The sequence below is a fragment of the Harpegnathos saltator genome, unplaced genomic scaffold (assembly GCF_003227715.2).
Source record: "Harpegnathos saltator strain DR-91 unplaced genomic scaffold, Hsal_v8.6 scaffold7, whole genome shotgun sequence".
Taxonomy (NCBI): Eukaryota; Metazoa; Arthropoda; class Insecta; order Hymenoptera; family Formicidae; genus Harpegnathos; species Harpegnathos saltator.
The window spans coordinates 328,260-350,027 of record NW_020230537.1 but is presented as its reverse complement, the minus strand read 5'-3'; the positions used below and the strand labels follow the sequence as shown (position 1 = coordinate 350,027).

The following is a 21,768-nucleotide window of genomic DNA, read 5'->3' as shown; positions in this document are numbered from 1 at the left end:
ATATATATATATATGTATATATAAAGATGTACCCTACACACACACACACACACATATATATATATATAGGGTATGTATTTATAGGGAGAGAATGCGACTAAGAGATATGCATTGACGCCGGATTGGAGGTCCCGATGAGTGCAATCGCGAGTCCAAACACCTCGTTAAAGAATACAAATTTATGCTCCAGTCTCGCGAAATAGGCGAGGTGAGACAGAGTTTCCGGCATATTGCTTTCGCCGATGTACTTCGAGTTGTGAGAACTCGTTAAAGGACTCTTCATAGTAACAAGTTGTATTTCGCCGCGTGTGTCGTCGAGAGACGGTAAATAGGGCGGCCGGCCGGCCGGTCAATAGAGGCTGGGTCCGAAGACAAATGATACGCAGCTTCGAGTCGACTTAGCGTTGCGACAATCGCGGGGAAGGACTCTTGAGGTTTCGACAGCTGGTCGAATCGCGGATTTGTAATCGCGGCGCGAATACACTGCAACACTCGAGTGTGTTATTTTGACACGTATAAGCTGAAGCTTTCTTCACGCGTTTCTTGTCGTCTGAAATCACGTCATTTGATGCATTTCGATATCACTCGACGCGTTTAAACGCGTTAAACGATTTAAGACGATTTAAGACGACAAGATACGCGTGAAGGAAGCCTCAGCTTATACTCGGGCTTGCAGAGTAACGGCGTCGATTGACAGATTTAACGAGATAACTGAAGCTATTCTATATTTTTGGAATTACTGAAATTCCCACGGCGATTATCAATGGCGATTCGACTCCGTCAGGATTACGGGGTATTCAGCGCATTTCGCCTCGAACGGGCGCCATTTTACGCCGGTGAAAACCTGCCTGAGTCTAATCCGGATAAATACGGTCCGCTAGAGAGAGAGAGAGAGAGAGAGAGAGAGAGAGACACGAAACTGTTCTTTGGCGATCCTGTGTTCTTCGCAGATTCGCCTTTTCGATTGTTCCATTGAACTGTTTGATTTCGAGTTGTAAAACTCCTTCGACTCCTTCTTCGGCCAACCCTCCGCCCCCCCCCCCCCGTTGCTTTGCAGTGCCTTGTTTGCGCGCGGAGCCATCATCTTATACGGACGTGCGACATGCGAGCGCGTAATAATCTCACGAATTCTTTGAGAAACTCCACGACTGTCTTTACACAAGTGCTTTACACACTAACTTCTCTCAATGACAATCGGCCGGGAAGCGCTCGTTCCCGGCAATTCAATTCTAACGTTAAGCGTAACTCACTTTAGGCGGAGCTGGCCTCCTCCGGCCGGAAACGACGAGGCTTTCCGTTGGAATCAAGCGGCTTCTGACAACGACGCCGAGTTATAGTAAAATCCGAAAGTAGCTTATCGTCTAATTCGACTAATCGCTTTAATCGAAACGCGACGCGGCTTGAAACTCGAAAATCGAACGCTCTCGCTGCAAGCAAACAGATCTCGCGCCGTGAAGCCAGCTGATGATCGACGGTTGAAGGTGTGTGTCTGTGTATTTTTATAAAATATCACATCGATCGTTACGTCAGTAAATGTAAAAACAAGCCCGACTTGCTTGACACGTGCTCCTCTCTTCATTGAAAAATCCCTCCGAGAGGTCACCATTTATCTTTTTGCTAGATTTTAAGATTGATTTCGATTTCGTTTTAAGCCCGCGATTAGCTCGGAAGACGCGAGAAGAGGGAGATCTCTGAGCTTATTTCGTACAGCCTAGCCGACCATATTTCATATATGTAATAAAAAGGATATATATATATATATATAAACATTAAACCTATATATACAAACACAAAAAGAATGTGTATACATATATTATAAATATTTGTGGTCGTTACGCGCAAAGGCGTATCTTCGTTACTTTGATGTTGTGCTTTGTACGAAGCAACGAAATTTCTAAAAATAATTCAAGACGTGTTACACATACACACACACACACACACGCACGCACACACACACACACACACACACACATACATGCGATAGCGGAATTACCGCACTCTACTTTTTTTAACTATCGTACTGTACAATGTATGTACATATATGTAACGCTGCTACACTATGTAAAGAAGAAAATTTCCTCCTTTATCCTCTTTACGCGATACGTGACGTCAGATTTAAAATTAATCTCACGACGACATCCCTCTTGCGATCGCCGAAACAGATTATAAAGTTGATAAGGGTGTACTTACCTTATACTTCGCAATTATGCGAGACGTATACTGCCGAGAATTTTGTAGACGAATCGAGGTACAATCTACATCTTCCCTCAGAAAGTAGACGCAAATCTCTTTTTTCTGCGATAGAATTTACGTCAATTGCAAATCTCTCTTCCCATCTTCCGTGATTTTTGTCCATATTCGAAATTTTCTTCCAATAGCAATGAGATTTATATAACGATAACGAGAGGCTGATTGGCCGTAAGATAGTTTGCATAGTTTCTTCTTTCTCCTCTACTTGAATAAAAATTACCATTAATAAGTGCTATTCTCTCGACGGTGATAATCGGGAATGAGAGACGGAGCAAGTTTTCGAGTTTCGTACGGCGCGACATGGAATTTCGATTTCGGCGGTATACGTTTTCGCGATTACACTTACACAGCGTTCGTGCCTCCTGTTATCTCGTCGAATGTTAGCCAGTACCGCGACAATGGGACGATCCGACGTACAATTACGCCGCGCGTTGAATCCAATCGTGCCAAGACGGATCGTATCAAAGTGTATCCCCGAGACTCTCTAGTCGTCGATGCTACATACAACGCTCGTAAATGTCTCAACTACCTCCACTCGGTCGTTCCATTTCGCGGTATTACTTTCCTCTCTCCCATCGAGACACAAGAAGAAATAATAAAAAAAAATTACAAAAAAAAGACGCTAACTGGTAATCCTTTCAATTCCCACTCTCGATTGGATCGGAAGTCAAGCCGCTTTCGAGCCGCGGGACGCGAACGACTTGTCAATAATGACAAGTGTTTGAGGATCGGAAGGGATTTCGGGAGACTGCAAGTTGTCAATCGCATCTCGTGTTCTTCCACTAATTTCGTTTTTACTTTCACAGAATTCACAGAATTCACAGGATTCTAAATCGAAGTTTATTTACAAAGATACTAATGTTGTTGTTTCTTTAAACGCTAACACTTTGCCACTCGTGTCCTCGATTGGCGCGAACCTAGAAGCTTAAGAAATGGACTTGATTCGCCGCCGCGAACCAACTGCGAGACAACTCGATTGATAATCGACAAAGTGTCTCGCTCCAGAACAGAGATTTGCACACCCATTCATGATTGATATCTAATATAAGTTTCAGGAGAATTGTTCTCTTGATCGTTATCTTATTTCTCTCTCATTCTCTCTCTCTCTCTCTTTCTCTCTCTCTCTCTCTCTCTCTCTCTCTCTCTCTCTCTCTCTCTCTCTCTCTGTTTTTCTGTCAAGAGAGAGAGAGAGAGAGAGAGAGAGAGAGAGAGAGAAATTATTTTATCTCGTAGCCAAATTACTCGCAACTTCGTAGTCCCGCGTAATCAGCGTTTTATTAGGCCAAACTTCTGATGTTTAAGCTCGTCTTATTTTCAAGTTATCTCCATGTTGATGTTGCAGCATCTCATATTCCGGTCGTCTCTCCGTCGTTCCGAGGCGAGCTTTAAACCACAATTTCGAAGCGCTTTTCGAGCCTCAACGCAGCGCGATCGAAAGCTCGTCTCGCAAAATTCGGCGCCAATACTCTCGTAATCTCGACGAATGTGATTCGCGAGCGCTTGTCTGTGGAGAAAAAATATCATTTCTCTCGTAGGCGAAGGCGCGCTATTTATTACTTCGCCGACGCAGGAGTGGGGTTTCTCACTTAATTCCGCGCCACGTTTACCTTCTGATTTCCCTCTTTCTCTTTGCGTGCGGCCGCTCGTCGCGCTAGGAAATTTGAAGATTCACGACTAAAGTGTCCTTTTCGTTCCTCGAGTCCGCTTTGTCCCATCTAAGGTGTACTAGGATATCTACAGTGATATATTCTCCTTACACGACTATATACGTGTTCCTTTTTTTTGCGCGTCTCACGTCGTCGTCGTCGTCGTCGTCGTTGTCATATGCTCGCGTGACGACCTCGTGAAGAGAAAACGGATATGCCAAATGAAACTTCGCAAAGTTGCGAAGATTAACCTCGGATATAAATTTCTCTCAACCGATCGATTTTTCACGAAGGACTTATGCCACACGTCATCCACGTCATTTTCGTTCCAACCATTTTGCTGGCGCATCGATCGATCGACGTACGGAAAATATGTGTGTATTCTGTGTGCGAGTGTTATATTTATGTTATGGAAAGATGCGATTCGTGGAGAGATTCTCAAGTGTACCGTTTCTCTCCTCGAAACAATTTGCCCGACTTGTCGTCAGCTTCGTCTCGCACTTTTAGGCCGTACATTCCACCTTTTCGATTATTAACCACTTTTTCATCATATCCTCTCTCTCTCTCTCTCTCTCTCTCTCTCTCTCTTCTTCTCTCATTTCATACACTTGTAACTTTCTCTCTCTCTCTCTCTCTCTCTTTTCTCTCTCTCTCTCTCTCTCTCTCTCTCTCTCTCTCTCGTTATATTCAACGTGGCCGCGAATCGTGCAACCTCTGACTCGATTTTTAGCTACATTTCAAGTCAGGATCGAGTAGAAAACGCTTTCTCAAACACACGCAACAAGGAGCTTTGTGTTGCGTTTCGAGATAAAGCAGGGTGCGTGCGCCGTCAAACGGTAACGAAAGAGTCAGTAGAAAACCACTTCAAACTCCTTCTCGTACTCCTCCTCCTCGTGTGCGTTGTACGTACTCGAGTCATCTTGGTCTGTGATCAACTCGGCGACTGTAGAAAAATAAATTATTACCGTATCGGCGATAGTTTCTCCTCTCTTTTTATTCTTTTCTCCTGTTTTCCCCTTTTTTTCTTTTTATTTACGGCGCACGCCGTAGTTGTGTAGTCTCGCGATCTAGAGTTTTTACTTTCTTCTTTTACGTTCTTTGTGCTTTTGCTGAGTACCTCCGATGTACGTACATGTACCGTATCTCTGCGATATATCTCGCACACGTGTGTGTACTCTACGAACGATGTGTATCCGAAGGCTAATCCGGAAGGTAAATACAATTCTAAGCTCCCCTAAGAAGATGCCGTTATTCGTTAAATCGTCTATCTCTTTGCTCCCCGAGCGATTTGTAATCGGATCAATGATCCGATATCGTGCCATGTACGAACGCCATTGGTAAATCTAAGTCGGTGATGCGAAGACAGATAACTTTGTACTTGCTTTGAATGACTTTTTTTATGATTTTACTTTCGTCTCTTTGATTTTCTTTCTCTCTCCTCTTCCCTCCTCATCCCTCTCCCTCTCTCTCTCTCTCTCTCTCTCTCTCTCTCTCTCTCTCTCTCTCTCTCTCTCTCTCCTTAGATTATTGCTCATATCGATAAGGATCATCTCTGACGTTGATAGAATCCACTCTGACGTATTAATTACGCGTAATTACCTTCCCGTCGGCAGCCGAGTATCTGACCGACGCGACTTGGAGAGAGAAATTAGACGTAGAGACTATGAGACTCGCGTCACAAGGTGATTATTTGTACGTTTACTTCGAGGGGTTGTCCGCCGCTATTTACACGATGATCAACATCAAGGTTAGGTTTTCAGTCGATTTCAAGCTCGCGCAGTTTCGTCTAAGTTCACTACTTTTTTGGTTTCGGATATACCCTGTACGACAGTTGGACGCATCTTCGTCGATAGAACGGTCGTGGCGCTTCTCCCTTGACGAGCCTCAGATGGAATGAAAATGCGCGAGAGACGCACCCTGCAATTGCCGTTTTGTCCGAAAGACATTGAAGAGAGAGAGAGAGAGAGAGAGAAAGAGAGAGGGGGGAGAGAGAGAGAGAGAGAGAGAGAGAGAGAGAGAGAGAGAGAGAGAGAGAGAGAACGTGGCGGTTCTCTTACGCGAGTTTGCGCGTATAAACATTACTAGACGTAAACGGTGAACAGTTAGCGGCGGCTGTGTGTTTCTTCTCTCTTCGCTTTTTAGTCGATCGATTCGTCAATGATGACTTACTTTATTTAGCAACGTACGATGACACTCGAGGATGACAGTCACGAACGATCTATCTAGTCTAACAGTCAATCCTGCCCGATTCGTTCGTTCGCTCAAACGCTTCTTTCGCTTCTTCCTTCGCGTGCTGTTCCCTCCCTCCGAGACACGAGGAGATGCTAACACATTTAGAGAGCTCTCTATGACATTACGTGTAGTTTGCCGAACGCTCTTGAAGGAAAACCGTTCGGTGCTACAGAAACGATCAGCTTCGTCAGCTTCCATTTCTTCTCGTCTGTCGCCGATCAAGCGACCCGAGGAAGGAGCAGAAGGAATCTGACCTTCGGTCTGAGACCCTCTCCCCCCTCTCACTCTCTCTCTCTCTCTCTCTCTCTCTCTCTCGAAAGAGAGGTGGTAGCTTTTCTCGTTCACGAATTAGAGCCTTCGAGTACTGATTACTGATAGATTATAGGATGAGTAGGCTCGACGGGAAGATCGCTATCGAGGTCCAGAGACACACCGTCTTTGGATATAAGGTAGTGCGTCAACAGCTGTCCCTTGCCCTTCACGTCGACGAGACCTCGTTGCTCGAAGCCGAAGCCGAACGGCTCCAGGATCCGTCGCGTTTCGTCGGTCACCTGCGGATTTTTCCTCCGATTTACTACGTGGCGGAAGGAACGGATGTTCGTTCCTTAATTATAGGTATAAATATTTCTTTACGCGGAATCACTAGTCGAGATAACACGAGTCTTGTCGACCGCTATGCTACCTGTATGCAGCCGACTTTTCCCGTGCTCTCCATCCTCGAAGCTACGTTCACGGTGTTGCCCCAGATATCGTAGTGAGGCTTTCTCGCCCCGATGACCCCGGCGGTCACCGGCCCGTGATTGATGCCCATTTTCAGGACGAAGTGATTGAAGCTTTGCTCGTTGATGCCCGACAGGGCTTTCTTAAGCTCCAGGGCGAACTCCACGAGAGTGGACAGATGACCCCATCGGGGACCGTCTTCCGTCTCCACCGACTCGGTGATGCCTGAGGCGGCCATGTAGGTCGATCCTATCGTCTTGATTTTGATGATGGTATCCTTGAATTTATTCTGATCAAGAATCTGTCAGGGAAGAATATGAGAGAGAGAGTGGTGAGTGATGTCAGAGATGTCACACGAGCGGACAGGCGCACGACTATTAATTCGCGCGAATAATTAAATCGGCTGGCGCTTTGCAAAATTGCGCTTGAATTTTGTTCGTTGGCCAATCTGCCGATTATTATCGAATACATCGCGAATAATTTCAAGCGAGGTAAAAACCCCTCATCGATCAATCTCACGGGAACTCACGGCGTCAAAGTCCGAGATGACCTCGTTCAGAAACCTCAGGCACTCGAGACCTTGATTGTTGATGGTCTCCTCCGTGTAGAAGTCCGCGAAATTCGGTATACTGGCGAACAGCACACCGACTTCAGCGTAGCTCTGACTGTAGAGATCATCGTGATGCCTCGCACTCGACAGAAAATGCACGGCCACGTGCGGCGGCAGGATGTTGTATATCAGCACGCCGTTCCTCCGCTTCATGTCCGCCGCTCGCTCCTTCTGCGCGATCACCTCGCGTCCTCTCAGGTACAGCATCCTTCGCGCCTTCTCAGCCTACGCAGCAGACAATTGTCATGTGTTTTCGACGAGCTTTATTCGGAATTTAAGATTCTCGCGTCTCATCTTGATGTGACGAACAAACTAATCATAAAGAATGATAACCGTCGCAAACTACGGAGAATTGCGGTCCGTTCGACAAAGAAGTTTCCTCCTCGTCTCAGAAGAACGCGTGCGCGAGCTGCGTTTCCGCGACGGCACGAGTCGAGAGGAAATGTGTCGCCTCGTGACGAAAATTCCGCGATGAATCGCATTCATCTTTCTGCCGGCCGGTGTTTTCAACGGTAGCCAGATGGACGATCACAGCTGGACGGACACAGAGAATGGCATTGAGAAGAGGTGCTCGCTCGACGGGCAAATTGATCGAGGTTCAATCTTCCCCGATCGGACCCGGCTGTTTTCGCCGGATGCGTTCGCGAATGGATTATGTTTCGGTTCCGCTCCCGGCGCGCATCGATCGCGTTCGGGTTATTTCGGGAAAATTGCAGCGTCGCGTCCGGCTGCCGTTCCGCCGATCACGGCGGCAAGGTAGGAGAAAGGATCTCACCTGGCAGTATAAAAGGACCTAGCGGGAACCTATGCGCGCGTTCTAAAGGGTGTCGCAAAATTCACGCAAGAAGTAATTTTGATAGAAGACACACGGGTTTATAATTAAGAAGTGTAAATTTTTTATCGATTCACAAAGTATACAGTATAGGGTTATGTATGGAATAGCATATCGGGTAAATGGCCCTCACGGCTTTGCTGGCACATATGCACTCTTTTGTTGAAATTTCCTTCTTCAAGGCGTGGATGTTGTCGTGGGCTTGTTGGCATAAACCTTATACTTCGAAGAACCTCAAAGAAAAAAGTCCAACGGCGTTAAATCTGGCATGATCTGGGCGGCCAAAACGGGAAATTACACGACCAGGAAATGACTCATGCAGTTGAAGCAATTGAATTGTTTCTCGGGCTGTATGGCATGTGCGGCACCGTCTTGTTGAATGTCCACATGTCGTCCACACCCATATCTTGCAATTTGGCACGAAATACTGGTTTATCATGTCGCGATAGCGAGCACCGTTAACTGTTATTGCCTGACCAGCCGCATTTTCTTCCGAAGAATCCGTCCGATGATGCCTCCAGCCCAAAATCCGCACCAAACAGTGACACGTTGCACCGGATGCATTTGTTTCTCAACAATCACTCGTGGATTTTCCGAACCACCCAAATGCGACAATTTTGTCGATTAACCAAACCAAATCAAGATGAAAATGAGCCTCATCGCTGAAGATGATTTTGTTCGAAAAATCAGCATCCACTTGTTGTTGTTCCATAATCCATTCAACGAACTCTCTTTCGCTGCGCGTGGTCAGTTTAAAAACCCTAAACAGTCAGCTGTTACGCTGTCTTCTTTTTTTTTCGTTGGCAACACTTTACCGCACAGATGGCGCAAAATTCAAATCCTGCGTGAATTTTGGGACACCCTTATTTATGAAAATCGAACGTCGAAAGTCTCCGCTCAGGATTTCCGCGCAGAAAGGATGGCGCTTTAAGGCGCTCGATTCGATTCGCGATATCCGCTTCAACGTGACGTGCTTCTTCTTCGCGGAATGAATCGCGCCGGCAGCGATGTCGACATGATTTTACGGCCGTGCGAGAATTGATTGTTCTTTCATCGACGTAGCTGCGCGCGTCCTTGAGGGCGGGAAAATCGTTCTCGCGTGCCGTAACGCACCGCAAGTTGATTTGTGCGGACCCAAAGTGGCTACTGGCAAAGTATCTCTTATCTCGCCGTTCAACGTGCGCCATTAAACGCCATTTGTTCGTAATTCGGTCGAGCGTCGGGATGTCTTGCGGATGCGCGAGGTCACCGTACCGTACCGTAAAAGTCTAACTACGTCGATGAAAGAACACGATTTTGCCTGATTATTGATCTCCGTCTCGGAGATTTTCCGCTGTGAAACACAGTGAAACATTTCGCACTTACGTATCTCGCCACGATGACCAACGCGGTCGCGATGATGAGCAGAACGGCTGACAGCGAGTATTTCAGCGGGAAACGAGGTTCCTTTCCATGTGGGCTCGACATCACGTCCTCCCTGTCGATGGTCGGTGCGAGGAACAGGATGTTGTAGCAACATTGCCCACCGGCGAGAATATACATGAGGAACGCCTTGTACAAGTAACAGAGATACGTCGGCATCGAGACCGCGACCAGCGCGAGGACGCCGATGTACGAGTAGTAAGAGGGATACGGGCAACGTAGAGTTGGCCAGTTTACCGAGGAGTTGCTCGGTGGCTCGACGTCGGTGATGATCGCACAGTTACTCTACGCACGAACGAATGAATGAAACGTGATAATGCGCGCAGACCGCGCGCTGTCGTTCCGACAGAATTATGTCGCGCGTTAAAAGAAGCACAAAGCGTCTCGAGACGTCTCGAGGGGGGACGATTATTTGTATAAATGAAGAAAGATTATTTGTTTATGCAGATTTTCACGTCGGAAGCGGATCAAAGAGACACTGCAGGCAAGGTTGACATCGAAAATCGTTATGTTGGTAGACTCTCGTTGGAAGAGCTAGGGAAGAACTAGGCGTGTGTGTGTGTGTGTATGTGTGTGTGTGAATCGCCGTGATGAAAGAAAGAAATCCACGAGTAAATTAAGACGGGTGTCGCAGATACAACGCAGCAACAGGTACCGATTAAGCAAACTACAGCAAGTCCATACCATGTCCAACAGCAGGAATTCTATGAGGGAGAATGCCATCAGGATCGCGAGGGTTTTCCTCAGCCAGGTCGCCCTGACGGCGCTGCCCAGGCAGGTCGCTCCAGCCAACACGAGACCGAACAGGGCGACCACCCCGGCGCCACCCCACGTGAACGGTCCCCAGGGTTGAAACCTCCAGACCGGAGCCGCGCACAGGGTTATCAGAGGTCCGCCGAACAGCGAGAGAGGTGAGAAGGCCTCCTCGGCGCTGTGAAAGGCCGTCTCCACTTTCGGATCCTTGAACCGCAGGGTCAACCAGGAGGAGTGACATTTCAGGTCGGTGCCACCACCTACGGGTGTTTATACGGGGGCTGACGTCACATTTAAGGTTGAGTCATTAATAGGACGGGCCGGATGTCCGGTAATTAGCGACGGCTCGCAGTTGAGGTTGATTCTCTCGTATCGATTTACGCGCGCGCGCGCGGAGAACACCCCCGACTGAAATACAATTTCGAGATGAATTTCGAAATTCTCCGGGCACGCGCACGCGCGCGCGCGCGCGCGCGCAAGCGAGCGAGCAAGCGAGCGAGCATGAGAAGGGTGAGATCGCCCAAGCTCGAGCTCGGCCAAGCGAGTTCTCGACCTCACTTCGTGAGGATGTATCGAATCCACGTATTGAATTCGAAGCTCGAGAGCTCTCGAGAGGGTGCCATTTTCCCTTGGAGATTTTTTTCATCGACGCTCGCTGCTACGTTGTGCTACGCTGGCGAGACGCGCTCGCTCGAGTCTCGATTGTAATCAGTTTCCGCGTCGATAATTGCGACGCCCGTCGACCGCGGCGTGCAGAAACCGCGCATGCGCGCGGCTTTTTCAGCCGCCCGTCTCGAACTCGAACGAGACAACCCTCTGCCGGCCGCCCCTCTGTTGTAAGTTTGGGGATCCCGCTCGATCGCCGTGCTCCAAAGTCGCGATCGAACGCGATCGCGAACGGAAAGAGAAGAGGAATCGGGCCGACGCGACGCGCGCGCGCGAGTCTTACCTCTGTCGAGTTTCTTTCTCAGCTGTTGTCGAAACTCCTCCGAGTCCTCTTTGTTGTTCCCGCTATCCGGCGCATTTTCCATTGTCTTTCGCGAATTTTCCGCGTCCACCAGTGACGCCAGGCTCTTCGTTACCGCCGGCTTAAATGGCTTCAAGGCTCTCACTATAAAGTAAGTGACAAGGCCAGCTTTTTGGAGTGCCTCTTCCCGATGCTCGCCATGCGCCGGCTCGACCTCGAATTCTCCGTTTAGGAAGCTCAGCGTCGCGTTCGAGATGTGTACCCTCCTTGAAGCATTGTTTATTTATGCACTCTCGACGCAAGCAAAGCGTGCGGCCTCGATGCAACAACGGCTCAATGACAAATTGTATCACGCTCTCGCGTGCGATTGCAATCACACCCAGCTAGCATGATATTTTCAATCGAGTTGGCGGAATTAAAATGAAATAAAGTTAATTGGAACATCGAATGCGCAAAGTACTTATTGTTTATCGTCGCTCGTCGACAAATTTCCCACAAATGTGGGAAACTACTGAAAACAAATCAACCCTTGCATCGCAATTTGCATTGCAATAGCGCAATATCTTTCCGGCTATTATTATTATTATTATTATTATTATTATTATTATTACCAAACTGCATCGCCTTCGCACGTGTAAAGAAAAAAACTTGAGCCAATTGCGCATGCGATTTATGCATGCATCAAAATAACACTCGAATCTGCGAATGTGCACACGCATACGTATTTGACTGAACGCGAGGAATTATTAATCCGTCATGCATCATCAGGAAGAATGAAAAATAATGCCCCTAATTTTTTGCGGTATACTTGACGACGGACGGAGCAACGCGAGAAATGCAATCGATCTCGATGCATTATCTCGAGGCTCGAGGCTCGAGGCTACTGGCAGCTTCCCTTACCCGGCCATCCCGCTGCTCTCCATCTTATTCGCCAGCTCGACGTCCTTGCTGTAGACGTCGAATTGCCACTGTCTCTGTCCGAGCACCCCGGCGAGCACCGCACCCGTGTGAATGCCCACCCTCATGTCAACCGGACTGTTTGTCGTCTGTTGAACGTACTTGATCGCCTCCACCATGGACAGCCCCATATATACGCAGAGGACCGCGTGGTCTGGCCTTTCGACGGGTGCACCACTTATACAGTAGTAACAGTCCCCCAGGATCTTGATGCGCAATTGCTCGTATCTACGAATATATATATAGGTTTAGCTTTTCTCACTTGCAAATTGTTGCACAGTTACTTCGACATTTATTGATAACGACAGGTTCCTGTTTCCCCTCGAAAAGAAAAATTGGATTCAAACAACCTGCGCGAATCCTTCTGCGAAAAGTACGTAGCGGGAAAGGGACGTTCGAGAAATACGATTTACGAGGGGATCGTCGTTCATACAATGCAAAAGACACCCTCGGTGTCGCCCTCGGCTTCCCTCGGTATGTTTCTCTTTGCAAAAGTAACCGGAAGCTTATGTACTGTTAGCTGATTTACCGGTAAACAAAACATTGAAATTGTCGTCGTTTGAGAAAATGCATCATGCCCGTGTACGAGATTTTCATTTCACTTTCACCGATTCCCTTTGTCAAAGTTTACTCGCACAAATATATCGCTCTGATAAGATCCCTAATGGCCGATCGAACGACAGGAAAATTGGGTTGTTTGCAAACGAGTCGGCCGATAATGGAGAACAAATGCGAGATAATACCGCGCGACGACGCGCGGTCGTCGCATAAAGTGCTGCAAAGTGCATTCGGCATCGACGGAAAACGTCCCCGGGGATATCGATTGCCAGTGTCCTCGGGAAGAACCTTCCCCTCTGGCAGGATTTACAGAGTCGGATAGTCGAAGACACAAGATCGGAGGGAATTTGCGCGGCGACGAGAGAAATCAATTCCGTCGTCGCGTTGGGCCGGGAATTTTCCGGGCCGGGTCGGGCCGGGAGTTGCTTCCTCCCACACGGCGGAAATGGAACGCTCGTGTTACGGAATCCTGGCATTTTACTAAAATTACGATTAGCATTCAATGACACGCGAAGCCCCGCTTAATAGATTCCGATCTAGATCTACGACCTAGAACAGCGTTTCTCAATTCGCGCGCGAGCGCGCGGGATCGATAGACCGCGCGCTAGAAGAGCGCGGTAATATAACCGAAACCAAGGCGCAGCTACGCTAAGCGTTGAAAGCTCAACGCTAATCCGCGCTCGCTTATCCTTGGATAAATCGCGCGAGATCAATTGCATATTGATACACGATACAATATCACGCGCTAATACGACGATGTGTATCGTGAAATAAATTTGTCGAGAGGTACGAGGTACCTCTATGACGCACGATCGAAAGTTGCGCCAACAAAGACCAGGAAGAAGCAAATGTCAAGAAACACATAACGGGGCAACCTGCTCAATTATAAACGCATGACAAAAAACGACTGCCACTATCTTGGCAAAACAGACGAGCAAAATGCAAATGTGTTAGAAACACGTTTCGGCCGCAACACTTGGCAACACTCTTTTCTTTCCCACGTTAAAGCCGATTTATATGCAATATTACTCATAGCTCGATGCGACGCAATAATCCAGGAATATGAGGAACGTCAACAAAACATTAAAGACGAAAGACGGAGGATCGATTGTTAAAGCGTCCAGCGTCGAAAATAAATGAGCAACATTACGAAATCTTTTTCACGTTTAAAATCAAACCTGTCGGTCGTCGTGACTCGCCGTGACCGTTTCAAGGATGACGAGTTAGTTGACAAGTACCTTTCGCTGAGCTGATCGAATCGCGCAAAAAGCTCGTTGAGTATCTTGACCAGTTCGCTGGCGCTGTAGGTCGACGAGATCGCGGTGAAGCCGACTATGTCGGCGTAAAGTATCGACACGTTCTCGTGCCTGGACATGTAGATCTTCTTGAACTGCGTGTCGAGGGAGGCGCCGAGGTCCTGCCGCATCTTTACCGCGACGTGCTCCGGCAGGACACTGAGCAGCAGTCGTTCCTGCTCCGCGCTCTGTTCCTCGAACATTAGCTGCGCCTCCAGACTCTGTCTGGTCTCCAGGAACTCCCGACGCTGCTGGAACTCTGCCAGGCAGTAGCTGGAAGCACCCAAAATAGCGGCGCCGGCCGAGAGTGTCACCGTCAGGATCTACAGGAGGTTTTTACGAAACACTGATTTACGGGCATCTCTGGCATCTCCAATCCCTAATCGCGTCGCTCGGTGCCGCGAGAACCGCCTTCCATGGAAGCTTCATTACGAATAATTGAAGTACGGCTCCTCGAGAAATTTGCTAATGCCTGCACTTTTTCGCATTGACATCAGTCTCGAGGAAGGCCTTTGTTCCACGCCGATGATAGCGTGTAGAAATTATCAAGGAAATATTTCTTCAAAGATTCTTTTCAATTTTCTTTTCCCACACATCCCACACACACACACACACACACACACGTTATAGTAGATCGCAGCAAAATCGGACCGTTTGAAATTGGTTTGTTGAAGCTTGTTCTCTCTCGACCCGAGGCAAAAACCTATGTCATACTCAAATGCTCAAAAGACAGGCGTAGCATTTATAGCATTCCTTCATTTCATAATATATTAGAAAAGCCAGTGCTGCAAAAGCTGCTTTTTGAACAAATACAACTTTGGAGCACTTATGAGTGCTCAAAATTCTACTTTCTTCTGTCCAAAATTTCATGCTCCACGTATGCTCCTCTATGTGCTCCATACGCTGCTGATGATGATAAAAGTTACAAATGCTCCTTGTGCTCCAAATTTTGGTATCGCACATTTCGTTCCCGAGGAGGAGAAGAGCCAGAAAAATACAGCCAAGATTATATTTTTACTTATATGCTGTTCTATCGAAGCTAGAGACACCACATTTACAAAAAGGAAATAGTAATAAATAATTAAAATTTTTTTTAATATCTCATAAATGTGGCAGTTCCTATTCAATAGAATAGATAGACATAAGCAAAAATATTAAACTCGACTGTATTTTCTAGCCTTCCCTCCTCGAGAACGAAAGATTTATTGTGTGTAATAATGAATTGCTCAGTTGAAGTTTTTAAATGATAAATTTATTTATTGTAAAATATTTTATAATGAGAACAAATTTTATTACGTAGTGTGATATGTGTTTTGATTCTCTTTTTCAATATAATTCATGTTCAATTCTGGATTCGAAAATTGAGAAATAGACATAAATGATGATTGTTCATAATTATTGAAAACCGATGATTGCTGCGTAAATTCTCTGAAACATTGGGGCAATAAAGTTTTTAAATCGTGGATTATCGAATGACATCTGAGATGGTCTCAAAGGGTTTGAAAAAGAAATCAAATTTGAGTTGCGATATGGGAGCGGTTGTGCCTGAAAATTTAAATTTGTTGGAGTTAGCTGGTCACTTTGATTCCAAGATATTGACGACTGGGTGTGAGAATGGGAAGAGGTTGAGGTGTAGATGTAATGCAAATGTTCTGTAATCGGTGTATTATTGAGACGCTGATAATGAAGGGAATTGAGTCGAGTTGAAGTGGTTGGTCACGTGAGGAACTCTGCTGCTGTGGAAGTAAATCACTTGTATTGAGGTCTGGATCATTTTTTTCAGTACTTGAAAAATTAAAAATGAAGCAGAATAGAAATATATATATATATATTGTTGCGCTCACTCTCGCACTCGCGCTTGCACTCAGGTAAATGAAAACACTCGCGTAAGAATAATGTTATGGAATTTTCCCGAATCGCCTTTCATTTGGCGCGACGGCTGTTCGCCAAATGGGTCTGTTTCCTAATTTATATTTATATATGTATATATTCCTATTATAGTTATATTAGGAGAATATAAATCCGCGAGAGAAAAGAATTTTTACTAATTAAATCTACAGGACGTAACATTAACAAGCTTCACTATTTGCAGCGCAGTTCACTCAAGCTTTAAACAAGAATAATTCTCTGATCTACAATTCTCGCGTCTGTCTACGATGACAGCTTGCCGGAGACTCTCTGTCAGCTGTTGTTGTTTTCTTCTTATCGATTTTCCGTCGTCCAGACAATCTTCGTTCAGTTGTCAAAATCAGCATCAGATGCCTAAGGCTCACGGACAACGGAAGCTGCCACAAACCTTGTGGCTCGGACACAAATATATATATATATATATATATGTGTGTGTGTATATATGTATGTATGTATATACGTATCTATGTAGAATCTACAAAAGAAATATAAATTAAAATTTTATTTGTAAAACTGAAACCAAATAAAATGTGAGATACAAAATCTTAAATAAAATATTAATTCTTTATTAAGCTTTTTAACGAGGAGCATTATGAGCATTTATAACCAAGGTAGCATTTAGAACATTCATCTCTTTTTCCGCGAAAGAGCTCTTGTGCGACATAATGCTACAAAATATGACAAGGAGCACTTGGATGATACGTCTGACAGCAACTTATGAGCATCTACTTATGACTTGGAGCATTGAAAATATGACGCGGAGTATTCGCAAATAGAAAAGAACAATGGAATTGAGCATGTATCGCATTTAATGATGACTCGTGTGACTTAGATTTTTGCCTCGGAGAATCAACGGTCGAGACTTAACGGATTTACGCCGTCCGTAAAGATAGAAAGTCGTCATGGCCGAATATTCGTCAATATTTAATTTCCTGTCAAGTGGAAACACACGGCTGATATTTCGATCGCCAAAGGCAGGTCGGTCTTCCGGACAGAGTTCGAACCGTGTCGGTCGAAAGGCAGTCGCTATGACCAGTGAAAAACTACCGAGTATTATCGAAAGGCAACCTCTCGCATCACTGAGCAGGGTGGTTCTCTCTCTCTCTCTCTCTCTCTCTCTCTCTCTCACTCTCACTCCATCTGGCTCTCATTAGGTGTACCTCTATCTTCGTCACACTCTCTATTTTAAACTACCATTGACCAAACTCTACTCGAGTGTTAGTAACGACAGGCACGTGGTGCGCGTCTACATTCAGCTTTCGCCTTCACACGATATTCGCCGCCGAAAGTTTGGACTCCCCGGCCGATGCTCCGTGTTGTTTACCGGCCAATCGTGGCCGGGCTATACCGTAGACGTGACTAATTGTTCATTCAAATTCTCTGCAATCCGATAGCGTGAAACAACGTGTGTACAAATCAATTGGTTCAGTACTCGAAGAGCCCTCGTCGAGCGCACGAGATTCTCTCGACGGAGAATTACTTGAAAGACTCCAGATTCCAGAGGGGGCGAGAGAGCGTCTATGCAACCGTTATGCGTAAGGATTCTCTCTTTTCATCGAAATACTCTCGCGATTCAGTGAATTCCCCGGACAAAGGTGGCGCCGTCTCGAGACGCTCTTTCCGAAATCCGCCTCTCTCATGCGACGCACCACACTCGCAAAATACGCGAAATACGCGAAATACGCGCAATGAGGGACGCAGAAAGTGCGGCTCGGTCGCTCGGTTTATTCAAGTGCCAAGCGCCGCGAAACAAAGGTAGCTAGCTAGCGACATACAACTTCAACTTTCCTGGCGACGCGGACGCTATTATTGCTTCAGCGGTGATGTTACATTGCGTACCGAGATCGATAAGGCCGAGTCTACCTCGATGCACGATGCAATATGCATAAATTTTCGCAGTTGCTTTCGCAAATTGGCGATTCAGTTTTGCCGGTCAATCGCACTGTCGTCGATCGAGCATAAATCGATCGATAAGTCGATGTCTCTTAGTTTAATTTAAAGCCGATACACGATCGGCGTACAAGGTGAATGTGATCGCAGCGATCGCGTTGATCGTCATTGATAATCGCAATGCATCGTTGCGCAAAAAGAAGCATTCTCTCTTCGTAAATGCGGATGGATGGTTGAAATCGCGATTATCGCGAGTCAGCGAACGGTGACGACAAAAAGTCGCGGCTAACGGAGAATTTCAACAGCATTTATGGGATGTCTGGGATGATTTATTGACGCGATAAATGCACCGTAGCTCGCATCGGTCATGAGGTCAAAGTGCATCTCGTCGAAGGTCAAGAGTTATTATCGAAAACAGTATAATTTGCAATTAATGTAACAGTAAGTCGTTAAATAGGTCGCGCCCGTGCGCATTACGCGGCCTACGCGCGTTTTACGGCCGCACTTTCCTTTTTCATGAAACACAAATCCGCCGAGATGTTTGCGCGCGCGTCCAATTCGTTGGCTAAGCGATGCGACCGCGCGCGCGTCTGACGACGCAGTACGAGCGGTTGTTTACGAGCAGTCGACCGTCGACTGCGCGAAAGGATAATGCTGTTGAACGACGCCGACGCACCAACGAGTCGTTGAATGTTTCTTTTCCTTATTTCTTTTCTTCCTTTTACGCCGAACACTATTGCGTATTCGTAAAAGTAGCGGCGTTACGCCTCGTTGAACTTGGATCGATTTTTTGTTGCATGCGCCGGTCTGCATCAGCTGACTGATGAATCAGTTTGTCGCGAAGTCGACGTCGACAACGCGCCGTTATTTCTACCCTCCGCGCGTATCGGAAAGTGCTTCACCTCTTGTTCGAGCAATTAATACTACGCGCCAAGCGTACTGTTATTTTTTCAAGTCACACGCGCGCGCGCGCGCGCGCTCGCGAGCGATTGTGCTCGTGCGTCAGCCGCGCGGAGATCTCGTTGAGGAAGTCGCTCGTTGCAAGAGATACTTAGAGAGAGAGAGAGAGAGAGAGAGAGAGAGAGAGAGAGAGAGAGAGAGAGAGAGAGAGAGAGCCGTCTCTCCTTCTGACGTCCAGTGTTGTTTTCTTCCCCCGAAAGGAGCTCACATCCTCCTCGATGTAGCGCGCGTACTTGCGCGTTCTAAACTCATTATTACCGCTTTTAGGCGCGCGACCGAAGGGTCTGACTTATTAAATATAGAACGCAGTGTATATGAGTATTCGAGTTATTTTTAATTGCTCCGTAGGGTGCTATAAATGGAAAGAGGTCACGCGAGGCGGCGCGAGGATTACGCGAGTGCTCTCGCAGGACCAATTATTCGCGCGCGTCGATTAAACGTCGAAGGGCAAGAGTGTGTCAACCGGAGGAACCTTCGTCCACATGGAGAGAGAGAGAGAGAGAGAGAGAGAGAGAGAGAGAGAGAGAGAGAGAGAGAGAGAGAGAGAGAGAGAGAGAGAGAGAGAAAAGAGAAGAGAGAGCGAGAGAGAGAGAGAGAAAGCATCGGCCTAGTTTCGATAGAATTCTGCGATAGCGATCTCGCGCGGCGAATCTCGTTGCTCAACAAGCTCGACACTCTCGCCATTGAATCGCCCTCGAGAGCGGGGGAGAGGATCCGGCGCGGTGCGGCAACCCTCCGTCGTGGACCGGCCGACTCGACGACGTGGCACGACTTCCCGCCGTGCGAGACCCGAGAGAGAAGAAGGTTCACTCTCGGGACTACTGAGACTAAGATCGCGCGTTACCTACCAGAATATCGTAGGGTATCTGATCCGGTCTCTTGGAGAGGCAGACTACGACGAAGATATACGTGAGCGCGGTGACGCACGCGAGCAACACGCAGTGGGACAGCCTGAGTGGTAGAGTGGCGAACAGCAGGTAGAGGAACAGCAGCAGCCAGCCTAGGCCGTCTCTCGGCGTGATGTCGGTGTTCTTGACGAACAGCTGAAGGAGCAGCTCCGCGGTGCACAGCTGCCACACGAAGTACGGCACCGCCTTCCACGTCCACGCTGACTGCGTGTCCTTCTTCCTCGCGCCGTGCTTGGCCCAGGCAAGCAGGCCGAGGTTCAGGCCGAGGAACACCGCGGTGATGCTGCGCGACGGTAACCCCGGGTCGGGAGACGCCACCGTGTAGACGGCGTAGAGAATCGCCGACATCAGGAAGCACTGGAGGCCGCCGCGACGTTGTTGGAGCGAGGAGGCACGGTAGAGCGTCTCGAGTCGTGCACAGCTGAAACTTGTCCGGAATAAACTAGACGGCCTGCCCGATCTCAGGTAGGAGTCCTCGTTGCAGGTGTCTGGCCGTTGCGGCATCACGCCGGTGTAACGGTCCTCATCGTCCTCTAAACGCGCACCGTCTCCGCACATTTTTCTTCCTTTTTCTCTTCCTTGACTTGCCTTGCCGTTTACAATCTACCACCGCATCTTCTTCTCCGCCGCGTACACCTTCTCTACGAGGCCGACCGACCGGGCCCGGTCACAGCTACCACCACCTCCTCCCTCCTCCTCCTCGCAGAGGATGCACATGGAGCGCCGTGACACACAGTCGGAAGATGTTCCAGCTGGTGCTGACGAGCCGACGGTGGGCGAGGTCGGGTCTCTCTCTCTCTCTCTCTCTCTCTCTCCCCTCTCTCCCTCTCTCCCTCTCTCTCTCTCTCTCTCTCTCACCCTCGCCCGGAGTCCCTCGAGGGAGTCGATGCGAACACCGCGGGCGAACACCGGGACGGGCAACGTGGCAACGGAATGTCGCGTTGCTGGTGGCGTCGAAGGACGTGATTCTCTACCTCGCACGCACTCCAACTGTCAAGCGAAGGGGACTGTGGGAGACTCGGGGGGAGGAGGAGGGCACTCACGCACTCACACTCACACCGGGATGGGCTTTTCTCTCGGGATGCAACACCTGCAGCAGCGCGCGCGCGCGCGCGCGCGGGGTGTACTAGCCGGGTTGCTACTACCGCCGGTGGAAGTCTCTCTTCTCTCCTCTGCGACCAGCGGAGGTCGACCCGCTAGTCTCGTCATCACCCTCTCGCCGCGTCTCTCTCCCTGTCTGTTTCGCTCCCCTGCGCACCCTATCCCGCCACCTCCTCCTCCTCCTCCTCCTCCTCCTCCTCCAAGCCTCCACCATGTCCAAGCGTGCGCCTTGCGATCCTGACTGCTACGCGACCCTCCGACCCGGGTCGATATCAACCACCACAGAGCCCAGAGCAGTAGAACGCCAGGCTCTACCTGCGCCTCCTTTACGATTCTACTTACGTACCTATCGCGACCTAGCTGCACCCAGCGCGAATTCACCTTCCTGATTCCACCATCTCGAGCTCATCCCCCGAGCGAATGACGCGCTCTTGTTTTAGGCCAGGCACAATGGACTCGCGCAATGAATCCGGCCGTTCTCCGGCACTCATTTGGCCGCGCTCGCTCCCGCGCTTGGCCGATCCGGACTGTTTTCAACGCTAACAATCCAACATTGTTCGGCGATGCTCGCCTTCGGCGAACGCTCGTACGCACGATCGCACGATGTGCGTCGAGATGATCGCCGCTCCCGATGAAATCAATGTCAGCTGGAATTGCGGGTGTTTCTGACGTCACGTGCGTGACGGCTCTCTTGCAATCGCACGGAACGCGTGCGCGTTTTCTCGCGCGATCGCCGATATCAGAGAGATCGAGATTGGA

The 21,768-nt window shown here is 48.2% G+C and overlaps 1 protein-coding gene across 1 annotated transcript; it reads right to left on the bottom strand.

Annotated features, from left to right (window-relative positions):
- Positions 1-5,911: 5,911 nt before the first annotated feature.
- On the bottom strand, positions 5,912-21,170 carry Ac3 (adenylate cyclase 3). Its single transcript, XM_011151908.3, has 9 exons — positions 19,849-21,170; positions 14,186-14,565; positions 12,333-12,617; positions 11,415-11,698; positions 10,397-10,725; positions 9,656-9,997; positions 7,378-7,683; positions 6,811-7,149; positions 5,912-6,679 (listed from the first exon to the last, which is right to left on the bottom strand). Exons 1-9 carry the CDS (start codon positions 20,464-20,466, stop codon positions 6,497-6,499), a joined length of 3,066 nt encoding a protein of 1,021 aa, XP_011150210.1. The 5' UTR covers positions 20,467-21,170; the 3' UTR covers positions 5,912-6,496.
- Positions 21,171-21,768: the final 598 nt, after the last annotated feature.

Bases quoted from the DNA above. Each gene is read 5' to 3' on its own strand.
- Ac3 (XM_011151908.3), bottom strand. From the start codon at position 20,466: ATGTGCGGAGACGGTGCGCGTTTAGAGGACGATGAGGACCGTTACACC. The intron at 7,684-9,655 runs GTAAGTGCGAAA...TCTGCTGCGTAG, and splicing joins TGGTCATCGTGGCGAGATAC to GCTGAGAAGGCGCGAAGGAT. The intron at 7,150-7,377 runs GTGAGTTCCCGT...CTTCCCTGACAG, and splicing joins TCATCTCGGACTTTGACGCC to ATTCTTGATCAGAATAAATT.